The sequence below is a fragment of the Lutra lutra genome, chromosome 10, assembly GCF_902655055.1.
Source record: "Lutra lutra chromosome 10, mLutLut1.2, whole genome shotgun sequence".
Lineage (NCBI taxonomy): Eukaryota > Metazoa > Chordata > Mammalia > Carnivora > Mustelidae > Lutra > Lutra lutra.
Genome location: NC_062287.1, coordinates 18,920,730 through 18,934,261, shown reverse-complemented (window position 1 = coordinate 18,934,261; position 13,532 = coordinate 18,920,730). Strand labels below are relative to the sequence as shown.

At 49.9% G+C, this 13,532-nt stretch overlaps 1 protein-coding gene across 8 annotated transcripts in view; it reads right to left on the bottom strand.

The window, feature by feature from the left end:
• Nucleotides 1-13,532, bottom strand: part of GRAMD1B (GRAM domain containing 1B) — a 183,689-nt gene that overhangs the window by 122,549 nt on the left and 47,608 nt on the right. For all 8 annotated transcript variants that reach the window (XR_007120870.1, XR_007120869.1, XM_047690886.1 and 5 more), the window contains one exon: nt 11,649-11,726. Coding sequence is in view for 5 of the 8 variants with exons in the window: in XM_047690886.1 (XP_047546842.1) it covers nt 11,649-11,726 (78 nt within the window). In the remaining 3 variants the exon portion in view is untranslated. The remainder of the gene's footprint in view (nt 1-11,648; nt 11,727-13,532) is intronic.

The following is a 13,532-nucleotide window of genomic DNA, read 5'->3' as shown; positions in this document are numbered from 1 at the left end:
TGAACCCGTGACGTCCACACCTCCGAATGCCTCCCTCACAGGTTCCCTGTCACTGGAAGGAAATGATCAGCACCCCAGAGACGCCAGTTAGAATACATCACCCTCCACAGCACCTCTCTCTTGCGACCTCCAAGTTCTTTACCACCTGAAGTAATTTAACACACAAGAGACAATCCTCCCTGGCCGGTTATGAAAAACCAGGAGAGCCACTAACCCCCTGGGCAGACACCTAGTAAGGCCCCGTCAAGCATTCCATCCATTCCGATGAAGGGCCACCCAGCCTCAGCTGGCGGCACCCTTCTATCCTTTGCCTTCGGCCTCTTGCAACAGATCACTCCTCCCCCGTCTTGAGGACCCGTCCCCCCTGGCAAAGAACTACCAGAGCCCCAAACACGAGAGCCAACCCCGAAAGCTGCCTCTGTGAAGAGCCCCCAGTCATCCCCAACCAGCCCAAGGGCCAACTGGTCACACTCTCACCCTCGGGGGCGGGGGGGGGTCCCCTGCCACCTACTTGGCTCGCAGAAAGGACAGCTTTTTCCTCAGGGAGGAGACGTGGTAGTGACAGGCTTGCTTGACAGCCGCGCTGCAGGAAACAGCCTCGGAGTGCAGATTCTGTACCATGCTGAGCTCAGGGGAGGGCCCACCACATGGCAGCCGGGACCTTAAGGGCTGGGGGCTCACTCCAGAGCCACCTGGACGGGACTCGGCCTCTGCAGCTCTGACAGCTGTCGGCCGGACCACCTGCCCACAAGCCCTCCCAGCCCTGCTGGGCGATCCAAGACCCGGGCAGGCACAGGGCCCGGGGCAGGAGAGCCCGAGGCTCCGTGTCACCAGGATCCCCTCTGGCGTTGGCCCAAGCCACAGGTCCAAACAGGGCCCTCCTCCATCTTCCCACATCTGGCAGTGCTCTGGGCACTTGGTGAGTTTCCTCCTCCTCTTTGTCCTCAGACAGGGAGGCTGGAGCTTTACCTGCCTGTGATGTCAGCTGGAGGGGGAGGGCCGGCGGGCCCTGCTCCCAGAAGGTTTGGACTGGGCTCCTTCCTCGTGCTGAGGGAGCCAACTGCAGAGGTCACCTGAGCGGCTGCCGGGCCGCAGGGAACTTGGGGGCCGGGCACGCAGATGGAGCTCGAGCACTCTGGAAGTAGGCTGTCTGGGGACAATTTCTGGGCTAGAAGAAGCAGAACTGAAAGTATCCTTCCTTCTACCAGGAGGCTCTCCATTCTGGTGGCTAGACCAGAGCTGAAATCAGTTGAGCCTGCAATTCCGGAGGCCTGGCCTTTGGCCTCAAATTCCATTACTTTGGTTTCTCCATCTGTTCACTCGTGAATTCCACAAGCATCTGTGGAGCGCTTCCTCTGTGCCAGACAGAAGAGATACGGTCTCTGTCCTCCGGGGTCTCGTGGGCCGGCGGGGGGGAGACAGAGAAGTGAACCGGACAGCGCAAACCACGAGGCAAGTGCTGGACAAACGAACCACAGCCCAGCACTCCACCTGTAAAACGGGTCCCATAACACGTGCCCTCCCTAGCGCACCTGGAAGAAACGAGGTGAGTTCCGGGGAGACAGGTAAGACGGGAACACCTTTCCTGTGAGTGAGAGAAAAGGTGATGCAAGAAATCCCCAAACTGGGGCATCTGGGTGGCTCAGTGGGTTAGGACTCTGCCTTCAGCTCAGGTCATGATCTCAGGGTCCTGGGATCCAGCCCCCGCATTGGGCTCTCTGCTCAGCAGGGAGCCTGCTTCCCCTTCTCTCTCTGCCTGCCTCTCTGCCTACTTGTGATATCCCTCTCTCTCTCTCTCTGTCAAATAAATAAATAAATAAATAAAATCTTCTAAAAAATAAAAAAATAATAATAATAAAGAAATCCCCAAATTAACCATACCCAAAGCTCACACAATTCTCATTCCCCCTCCTTTGATCTTAGGAGATCATCTCATTCCCACGATGCGGAGAAGACAGGTCCCGCCGCTATTCACCCCCTCACCTTCCTGCCACGTGGCGTGGGAACTCACTTACATCCACCTCCATTAGGATCTGGTCCAGGCCAATCCTTCCACCTGTGATCGAGATCTTTCCTTGCCTCCTCTGAAACCTTGCTTCCTTATCTCCCATAGGGGCCACGAGCCCGCTGACCACATCGGAATCCTGGAACTAACTCCCAAGACCTCCCTTCTCACACCCTAAATCCAATCCATCACAAAGTCCTGGACATTTGAATCCCCTTAAAATGTATCCTGAATTCATCTACTTCTTATCTTTCTTTTCTTTCTTTTTTTTTTTTTTTTCCCTCCACAACTACCATCTTGCCAAGTCCAAGCCACCAATATCCTTTAAATGGACTCTACAGCAATGGCCTCTGGGCTGCCCCAGGTGCTCGCTCCCTCTGCAGCCACCTTTCCTCCACACTGCAATCTTCAGAATGCAAATCGGATGCTGTCAGCTCCCTTCTTAAAGACTCGTAGTAGCTTGGGGCACCTGGGTGGCTCAGTGGGTTAAAGCCTCTGCCTTCGGCTCAGGTCATGATCTCAGGGTCCTGGGATTGAGCCCCGCGTTGGGCTCTCTGCTCAGTGGGGAACCTGCTTCCCTTCCTCTCTATCTGCCTGCCTGCCTACCTGTGATCTGTCAAATAAATAAATAAAATCTTTAAAGAACAAAAAAAAAAAAAAAAAAAAAAGACTTGCAGTGGCTTCTGGGTGCTCTCCACATAAAGACTCAAGCCCTTGTCATGCCCCCCAACCCCACCCGTGTCATCTGCCTCCTGCTCACCTCAAAGTCCTCCTCCCTTCCAGTCTTAGCTCAACCCCTCCATCCTCACCCTGCCCCCTCCATCCTCTGTCCAGTCCATGGACACATGCAAGCTCCTGGAACCCTTCCTTCAATGCCCACATCCAGGTTTGTACTTTCTAAGTCATACCCTCAGTCCTGTTCATCCTGTCTCTTCAACGAGACTGGGAACTCAGTGAGTGGCTAACGCACAATGGCTAAGTGTTTACTGAGCACAAGAATGAACCACATCCTCTGTTTAAATTCACACCACTGACCTACCAGTTTCCACTTCAGATTTAAAAAGGGTTGTGTCGGGGTGCCTGGGTGGCTCAGTGGGTTAAAGCCTCTGCCTTCAGCTCAGGTCATGATCTCAGGGTCCTGGGATTGAGCCCCGCGTTGGGCTCTCTGCTCAGTGGGGAACCTGCTTCCCTTCCTCTCTCTCTGCCTGCCTCTCTGCCGACTTGTGATCTCTGTCTCTTTTCAAATAAATAAAATCTTAAAAAATAAAGTAAATAAAATAAAAAGGGCTGTGTCTCCATTAAAACAATTTCTCCCCAGTCACCCCTGCCTTCTCCTCTAGGTATCATCTCTTCCTCCCGGAAAAACTCCTAGAATAAACTCTCCTTGCTCCCTCTCTTCTTCCTCCCTTCACCTACACCCTTCTAAAACTGCTCTGTGGTTACCAGGGACCTCTGAACGGTCACTGCAGAAGATCCCATTTCGTGGGGCACCCCTGGGGACACAGTCAGCTGAGCATCCAATGCTTGGTTCTGGCTCAGGCCATGGTCTTGCGGTTGTGGGATCGAGCCCCACGTTGAGCTCTGAGCGTGGAGTCTGCTTCAGATTCTCTCCCTCCCCCTCTCATTCATGTTCTCTCAAATAAATAAATAAAATCTTTAAAAAGAAAAAAAAAAAAGATGGTGCTTACCTTACCTGCCTCTTTCCTCTTTGATCCTGCCTTGAGTCTGTTCTTTCTTTTTTTTTTTTTTTTAAGATTTTATTTATTTATTTGACAGACAGAGATCACAAGTAGGCAGAGAGGCAGGCAGGGAGAGAGAGGGGGAAGCAGGCTCCCTGCTGAGCAGAGAGCCCAATGCGGGGCTTGATCCCAGCACCCTGAGATCATGACCTGAGCTGAAGGCAGAGGCTTTAACCCGATGAGCCACCTAGGTGCTCCGAGTCTGTTATTTCTGTCTCCTACTTTTCCCAGCTGCAGTGGGCAACATTTTGCAGATTCCTTCTTTCTTTGCCTTCTGCTTACACTCTGCTGACCCTAAGACTCTTGCCTTGACTACATTTTCATTTCCAAACAAGTAATATTAGTTCTCTCGGGATGCCTGGGTGGCTCAGTCGGTTAAGTGTCTGCCTTCAGCTCAGGTCATGATCCCAGGGTCCTGGGATCGAGTTCCTCATTGGGCTCCCTACTCATCAGGGAGCCTACTTCTCCCTCTACCTGCTGTTCCCCCTGTAGGTGTGCTCTCTCTGTGACATATAAATAAATAAAATCTTTTTTAAAAAAAATATTAGCTCTGTGGGGCGCCTGGGTGGCTCAGTGGTTTGGGCCGCTGCCTTCGGTTCAGGTCATGATCTCAGGGTCCTGGGATCGAGTCCCACATCGGGCTCTCTGCTCAGCAGGGAGCCTGCTTCCTACCTCTCTCTGCCTGCCTCTCTGTATACTTGTGATCTCTCTCTGTCAAATAAATAAAATCTTAAAAAAAAAAAAATATTAGCTCTGGGAGTGCCTGGGTGGCTCTGTAGGTTAAAGCCTCTGCCTTCAGCTCAGGTCATGGTCTCAGGGTCCTGGCATCGAGCCCCGCATCGGGCTCTCTGCTCAGCAGGGAGCCTGTTCCCCACCCCCACCCCTATCTCTCTGCTTGCCTCTCTGCCTACTTGTGATCTCTGTCTATCAAATAAATAAATAAAATCTTAAAAAAATATATCAGCTCTGTCTCCTGAGCTTTAAACAGGTATAGCCAACTGGCTGGTTTCTCTCCCCACCTACACACTCGACGTGTCTAAGTTAAACTCACCACCACCCTTGCTCTTCAAATTCTTCCCACTTTACTCAACGTTTTAATAATGATAAATATAATATTAATAACAATAGCGGGGCGCCTGGGTGGCTCAGTGGGTTAAGCCACTGCCTTCGGCTCAGGTCATGATCCCAGGTCCTGGGCTCAAGCCCCGCATCGGGCTTTCTGCTCAGCAGGGAGCCTGCTTCCTCCTCTCTCTCTGCCTGCCTCTCTGCCTACTTGTGATTTCTCTCTGTCAAATAAATAAATAAAAATCTTAAAAAAAAAAAATAACAATAGCAAGCACATATATAATACGAGCCATGTGCCAGGCACTGTGCTATGCTAATTATCATAGACACAAACACACAAGCTCCTCCCAGTAACTCATGAGGTATGAATCATTACCATACCCATTTTATAGATAAGGAGACTGAGGCACAGTGGTGGAGTGGTTTGCCCAGGATGACACATCATGCACTTGGAAGCACCATCAGAGCCCAGGCAGGAATTTAACCTCTGGCCTGTGCTGCCTTTTATTTGTTGCCCCTGCTAGAGAGCTTAGGTTCACACCAGGTGCCCTCCTCAACCCAGCTATAGGCAAGCTTTGTCAAACCTACTTAACACATTTCTTCTTCAACCAGTTCCTCCTTTTCTGTCCTCGCTAGTCTAATTCAGAAACGCCTTCATCTGATCTTGGCTTAAATGTCACCAGGTCAGTAAGCTGTCCCTTCCCACCCACCTTAGTGTTACCCCAAAAAGCTCTGGTCCACTGTACCACCCTTTACCATTTTCTTTATAACCACTGCTACTGCTGGATGCTGTCTTATTCACTTATTTGTTGATACCTATTTCCACCCAGTACAACATAAGCACCATGAGAGGGGAGACAACACTTAGCCTAACACTTAGCCTGTTCATGGCTGCAGCCCCCAACGCCTGTAAGAGTAGCTAGCATATAGTATGTGCTCACTAAATGTGTTAAATAGGGACCGGATGGGTAAATAATTGCCAATCTGCCTTCAACATGAGCCCCCTAAATCCATCTCTCCCAGTAGGACCAAAATGACTTTTCTCCCCAAGAGTCTCTGTAAGGTGACCTAGGAACCCCCGTGCTCAGAATCTCTCCCTCATTTCTCCTCCTCTATAAAGAAGCCCACTCTGTCATGGCAGGCTGCGGCATGGTGAGGCATGTACCTGCCTATCTGGGCAAAGATGAGGACTAGCCACTCACCAGCTCCCCACCATCGGCCATGATCGGCAGTGACGCTCAAGTATTTGAAGTCCCTGAACACGCCTTTCTCCCACCTCCGTGCTTATGTACGTCTTGTTCCCTCGCCTGGGAATGCTGCCCATGGACAGACTCCTACTCAGCCTGCAGCTCTCAGTGGAGCACAACTCCTTCCGTGGAGCCTTTCTGGGTTCCCCGGCCCCCTCTTCCCTCTCCCCTGCCCTCACCCCAAGTACAGTGGCTGTGCTATTTTGCAACAAATCTGGGGCCTCCACTGAGCCTCCATTCCCTACACTCTAACATAAAGATAGTAACAGCCCCTATGTGACAGGGTTGTTGAGAGGATTACATTTCAAAGCGTATGCAAGATTCATACCAGTTAGGCACTTTAGCGTCCAAATTCTTTAGTTTTACTACTTTATACGAAATCCCGTGTCTGTTATCACATTCTATTATATTTGCGTACTTATAGGAACGTCTCACCAGGAGACAAGAAAATGCTCAAGGGGAAATCCCATGCCTTCATCTCTTTATCCTTGGTGTCCACATCTGACATTTTAAGGGCGATCAATATTCTAGAAGTCCCCTGTCTCTGCTTCTTCAAGGACAGCAGAGCACAGATCATTAGGAAGTGAAATCTCATGCCATCCTCGTCATAGCAGGTATCTCTTACTAAGCACCTACTATGAACGGGGTGGCACTTTACACGTTATCTCATTTATTCCTCTCAAGGAAAGACTTTTACAAACGAGTAAACTGAGGCTGAGCAAAGGTGAGTAAGTTGCTTCTAAAGATGTGGGTAATAAGGAAGAAGGGAGTCAATCCTAAATCCGTTTTGACTTCAGGGATTTCACTCTTTCTAGAACACCATGATGCCCACCAGCAGTGAGCCTCTAGACATCTTTTTTTTTTTTTTTAAGATTTATTTATTTGTGGGACGCCTGGGTGGCTCAGTTGGTTGGGCGGCTGCCTTCGGCTCGGGTCATGATCCCGGCGTCCTGGGATCGAGTCCCACGTCGGGCTCCTTGCTCGGCGGGGAGCCTGCTTCTCCCTCTGCCTCTGCCTGCCACTCTGTCTGCCTGTGCTCATGCTCTCTCTCTCTCTGACAAATAAATAAATAAAATCTTTAAAAAAAAAAAAAAAGATTTATTTATTTGTTTTAAAGAAAGAGAGAGAGGCACACACGTGCACAGGAGCTGGCGGGGGTGGGGAGCAGACTCCCCAATGAGCATGGAGCCCAACACAGGGTTTGATCTCATGACCCTGAGATTATGACCTGTCCTGAAACCAAGAATCAGACGCTCAATGGACTGAGCCACCCAGGCGCCCTGAGCCGCTACACATTATGCAGCCTGGACTCCAGCAGGCTCCCCAGCATCCTGCAGACACTTAGCGAAGGTTTGGGGCACACACACTGCACGCAGGGACTGATACATGAACCCGGGCAGCCCAGCCTCGGTGCTCGGTTACATCCCAGCCCTGCCCAGGGCTCCAACCTCCTACGCGGAAAGGCTTCCTGGTCAACCAGGACCGAGTTCTGTTGAAACTAACATTGTGAATATAAACCGTCCTCAGTGAAACAGCTCCTTTTTCTACAGCTCTGGCTTTGACAGTTCGTACCATCACGTGAACGTGCGAAATAAAGATCTGGCAATGTGAGAAACCCTGACAGTTGGTCCGGTTTGGGCTGAACCTGGGAGCTAGTGTTTTTTAAGGGTATCCCTGGCTTCACCTAGAAGCATGAATACAGATTTACTATCCCACATTTGATTTTACACACACACACACACACGCACACACACACACACACACACACACACACACAGACGTTGGAGAAGGTAGGTCTATTCTTTCTACTGGAAACCTGAGTTCCTGTCTCTGAGACAGTCCTCATTTCTGAATTTCTTCCTGAAATCAACTCTTCTTGATGCACACCTGCCCAGGAAATGATTGCTTCCCTGCACCCTCCCACCGACCTGCCCCTATTACAGACCCAAAGGCTTTCTCCTTCAGGAATCAACACTGATGTGAATGAGGAGGAAAACTCTCAGAAAGCCCTTGGGTTTGAATGCGCTACTGTGGCATCTCCTCCTTTGCCATCAGGTGGACATTTGTTAAACTACCAGATGGGCCCTAGTTTGTCTCTAAATATCCCATCTATTCTGAACCTTGTACAAGAAAAAGAAAAATCGGTGTCTTACTTAACAGCTGAAAGTGTACATCATACTGAAGGATTAGAATTTTTATCTTTAAGACAGAAGTAATCGATGTTCTTTTTTTTTTTTTCCTTTTTTGCCTGTTCTGTGAAACTGTCCCTCATCCTGGAACTGACCACATGGTATGGAGAATTAGGGGCAACCACAGAAAAGGGTCTAGGCTACCTGCCTCCTACCTGACCATTTTCTAAGATTTTTTTTTAAATTTTATTTATTTGACAGGGAGAGAGAGAGAGATCACAAGTAGGCAGAGAGGCAGGCAGAGAGAGAGGGGGAAGCAGGCTCCCTGCTGAGCAGAGAGCCCGATGTGGGGGCTCAATCCCAGGACCCTGAGATCATGACCTGAGCTGAAGGCAGAGGCTTTAACCCACTGAGCCACCCAGGTGTCCCCTACCTGACCATTTTCGATCCGTAATACCTGCTCAGCAGCCTCCCAGGGGAGTCACGAGAATACAGGAGGTCACACAAAGGCCTCGCCTCTGTGGGAAATGCCACCACAACCAGCAGGGCGCACCATCCCTCAGATGGGGGCCTGGAGCAAGGAGCCAGACCCTCACCACTGCTGACAATCTCCCCGGGGTTTGGATCTCATGCTTGACCCAGGCCAGGAGAACACGGGCCAGCATCCGAAACGCCCCAAAGAGTCTCTTAATTGGGTAAAAACATATTAGAGGAAGGGTTAGGGGCAGAGTGTTGAGGGTTTGCTGTGAACCGAGGCTGGTGATTAATTAGCACTCCAAGGACCTGTTCTCTCCAGGAGAACCAACTGGATGCGAAGAGAAAAAAGACTTCATTCAGAATGGCCATGGTGAACACATTCCAGTCTTGAGCTTCTGAGGCAAGGGTCTGCAGGGACCACCATGGGAACCATACTTCTGATCGGATTTTGTTTCCCGTACTGTCCAAGGTAAGCTGATGCAAAATTATATCCACTGTCCACCATGAAAGAGTTAGGGAGCCATCAGGGGGCCAGGAGTGGGAAGGAGCAGGGAAGACATCTAGAGGACTTTTCTGGGCAGAGGTTCGGACTGGAGACCTGCTGTAACATTGCATTTGGTTGAGGAAGAGGGCAGAGAAGGAGCTAGAACAGAATTTATGGCAATATACAATCCCAAAGAGCAAACAAAAGGCAGGGCTCTCTCTAGCTGGCAAGCAGTCATGTCCTAGAGGAAGAGCTGAAGTTGCCTTGGGAAAAAATGTAGAGTCTACAACTCACCACCTGTTCCCTCCCTCTGAGGAAGGCCCCCAAGCAGCCGAGATAAAAGGAGTCGAGGAGCTACCAGTCAGAATGCTGCTGTACAAGGACCAACTGGACCAACTGAAGACACTATGACCAGAAATGGACAGGACACTTCAGGAGATGTTTGACGCCCAAGCACAGGGAAGGGAGCTGGGCCAAGGGAACTCATGGGGCCCTGCTAATTTTGTGAGTATGGTGGATGAATTCCAAAAAAGCAATGGAAAGGGAGGGTAGGCCACTCAAGAGACAGACTGAACTGCCATGGGATCGTCATTGATTAATCATCTTGACAAGAATGATTAGTCTTTGCCCCTGGTGGCCCTTTGCCTTCTGTCTGCTCTGTTTGAGTTGATAAGCTGGACTGATACTTGAGAACTGGGGTAGAACTACACAACTTTTTAAAAAGATTTTATTTATTTATTTGATAGAGAGAGAGAGACAGCGAGAGAGGGAACACAACAGAGGGAGTGGGAGAGGGAGAATCAGGCTCCCCGTGGAGCAGGGAGCCCAATGTGGGGTTCGATCCCAGGACCCCGGGATCATGACCTGAGCCGAAGGCAGATGCTTAACAACTAAGCCACCCAGGCACCCCAAGAACTACACAACTTTATAATGTAAAGAGATAAGTACAAGGATTCCCCAAGCCCCACACTCTTGGCCAGAGGGGCTCCCCTTATGACACACTATGCAGCTTTTGCTGGAACCCAAGGGATACACTGTCATCACAGCGTTCGTCCTTATCCTGAGATGGAATCCTTCTCACTAGGATCTCTCCGCCTCTCGCTCTATGTCTTAAGATTTTCAGGTACTGGGACGCCTGGGTGGCTCTCTCTCCCAATCTCTCTGACCAAAAAAAAAAAAAAAAAAAGAAGATTTTCAGGTACTTTAAGAGCGGTGTTCTACTCATCGTGAACTTTCTGCTTTCCAGGCTAAGCCACTCTCCCTTCTACCGGTCCTTATAATACATTATCATCCCGACCATTCCTTCTGGACTCTTCATTTATCAGTATCTACTTCCAAAGAACTGGACATGATACACCAGTTATAATCCAAGTAGTACAGACCAGTGAGGTCTTTTTCTCTTTTTAATGAGCAAATCTGGACTTTCAAAGATAATCCTAAATCCTACGTTTAAGAAACTATTCTAGGGGGCACCTGGGTGAGCTCAGTGGGTGAAGCCTCTGCCTTCAGCTCAGGTCATGATCTCAGGGTCCTGGGATCGAGCCCCGCATCAGACTCGCTGCTCAGAGTGGGGAGCCTGCTTCTCCTTGTCCCGCTCCCCCTGCCTGTGCTCTATCAAATAAACAAATAAAATTTAAAAAAGAAACTATTCTAATATAGATTTTTAAGTACTAAATATATTAGCACCCTTCCTTTAAAAAAAAAAATTGTCGTCTGCACCCATTGTTCCATCTGAAATACTCAATCCTGAGTCGGTCGGCCTCAGTCTTCTCTCTCGATCCCCGCTCAGTATCTGCCCTAAGTCTGATAAAGGATGTAGAGGTACGTTCTCCTTCCTCATCCAGTGCATTGACAAAAGCAGTAGACAGAGCACGACCAAATGCAGAGCCCTGTGGCGTCCCGACGAAGACCTCTTTCTGGTTAGTTAACATCAGGCCAGTCACCTTTCACGGGCACCGAAGCCTCGCCTGCCACAACAGACCCCTCCGTCCACCGCGCAGGCCCTCCACGGAGCAGAGTCTGGTCCTCACATCCTGAGCGTTTAACTTCGTTGCATCACGAACCCTCCAGCCAGCACTTCAGGGCCTCATGCTCACTGCCCCTCGCCTGTCCACCCTCCTTGACCTCTAACGCCCACAGTCCACCTCCATCCTGCTATTCCACTGTCACCCGCTGTCACACATCGGACCTGTCCACACTGCACGCAGCCACTAATACACGCCTCAAGCCAAGCCCGCTGGCGCGTCTTCCCAGGATCTGGGGTTCGCCACAGGCTGACCTTGCTCCCAGCTGAACAGCAGAAGCCTTTAGAAGCCGTCGGTCTGCGCGGCCCCCTCTCACTTCCTGGGTGAACATCCCGTCTCTCTGCCCGATCTGAGCACAGAGGTCTGGCAGCTTCCTCCCTCTTCCCTCCTCCCCTTGCCCACGGTTCTCCCCCAGTGCCTGGAGGGTGACTGTACTCCCACGTTTCAGCCCATTCCCTCTCTCCTCCCTTGGCCTTACCTTTCCTCCCGCACTCTGGGACTCAGGAACCTGCTGGAATCATCGTCGTGGCTGCTCTGCTGGCTGCTCTGTTGGCTGCTGAAGACAGACACAGGATAGGAACCGTTACCTTCTTTCTCAACACTGGGGGAGGTCATCTAGACAAAGAAACCACGTTACAAAATTTCAAAGATACAAGTTCCCCCATGTTACTTTAAGCAAGATGTACTGACAGGCCAGAGGTGGGTGGAATGACACAATTTGGTACTAACCCCACCCATCACATCTGAGGCCTAAGAGGAAGATCCTGCTGTTCCCTGGTTCTTCCTTGTCTACACAGTCTTGGGGAGCAAATGCCTCCAGCATTTTCTACACTTGGGCCTCTTTATCTGTAGAGCAGGGTAACAAGCCCATTTTTCTTCAACGTCCCTGGAGATTCCAGAGGCAGGTACAGACTGGGATGGGGGGGAAACTGCAGCAGGGAGAAACACTTGGTGGGGGCAGAGGTCAGCAGGCAGCTTCTCTGCCTCCTGGGAAGGCAGAGCAAGGTTGAGGATAAAGGAGGGATTACAGGGTAAGTCCCTCCACTCCTGAACACCCACCCTGCAGGGGAGATGATTCTAGCTAGGCCTTCAATGTGCAGAGCTCTGCTCTTTAAAACACTTTCATGGGAGTTATGTGGAATTCGCCCCTCTTTCATCCTACTTGAGAGGAAAAAAAAGCTGTCCAGGCACCTTATGACTACTAACTAAACACACGATTTTTATTGTTATTCATTAACTAATCCAAGCATCTGATCAGAAGTCAATAAACTCTAGCCCTCCAGGCCAAACCCGAAGCTGCCCATTGTTTCTTTCTACTGCCCTTTGAGAATGATGTTTGTTTTTTTAAATGGTTAGCGGGAAAAGTCAAAACAAGAATAACATCTCACAGGGGCGCCTGGGTGGCTCAGTGGGTTAAGCCTCTGCCTTTGGCTCAGGTCATGATCCCAGGGTTCTGGGATGGAGCCCTGCATCAGGGCTCTCCGCTCAGCGGGAAGCCTGCTTCCTCCCTTCCTCCTCTCTCTCTGCCTGCCTCTCTGCCTACTTGTGATCTCTGTCAAATAAATAAATAAAATCTTAAAAAAAAAAAAAAAAAGAACATCTCACAGACATGAGAATTGTTAGGAAATTCAAACTTCAGAGTCATGAATAAAGTTTTATTGGAACATGGCCACACCCAGCATTTACATATCCTCTGGGGCTGCCCTGTCAAGGAAGAGCTAAGGCAGAGCTGAATAAGCAAGTCGTGAGTTCATTAGACTTGCAGTATCAACTATTTATTATCTGGACCCTTACAGAAAAAGCTAGCAAACCCCCTGCTTTGCAGAGAGTCTATTAATAAATTGCTATTACCATAAATGTCACTATAACCCAGGCTCCAGGTGAACCCAATTGTTTCCTCGTTCTGATGGACGGCTCAGCACAAAAGAAATCCCTCATCTCCAGGGACTGTATTCTTCAGATGAGACCCCCAGGTCGGTTGAAACTCTGCAGTCTGGCAGGGTGAGAGCTTGCTCCCATCCCTGTGCGCTCTCCCCCAAAGTGGGACGTGATTTTTTGTGGTCACACTTATCACTACGCTCTTAGACTCTGTTCTTTCAGCAAGAAGTAAACGAACTTAGAAGCAACCTGTACCAAATTTTCAAGCACATACATACACCGGAAATCAGAAGAGCACCAAACACAGACAGCCTCCAACTGCCTGGCAGAACCCAAGTGTGTACACAAATCCTTTCTCTTTTATTTACTTTACACGGACCACTTTTGTTCCTACTTGTTCCCCGTGGATTGGTTCCTCCTCCTTTTTCCTCCCCTTCGTGAGGTCTCAAAGACTCGCCCATTAAAAACTCCTCCTCAGGCGTGC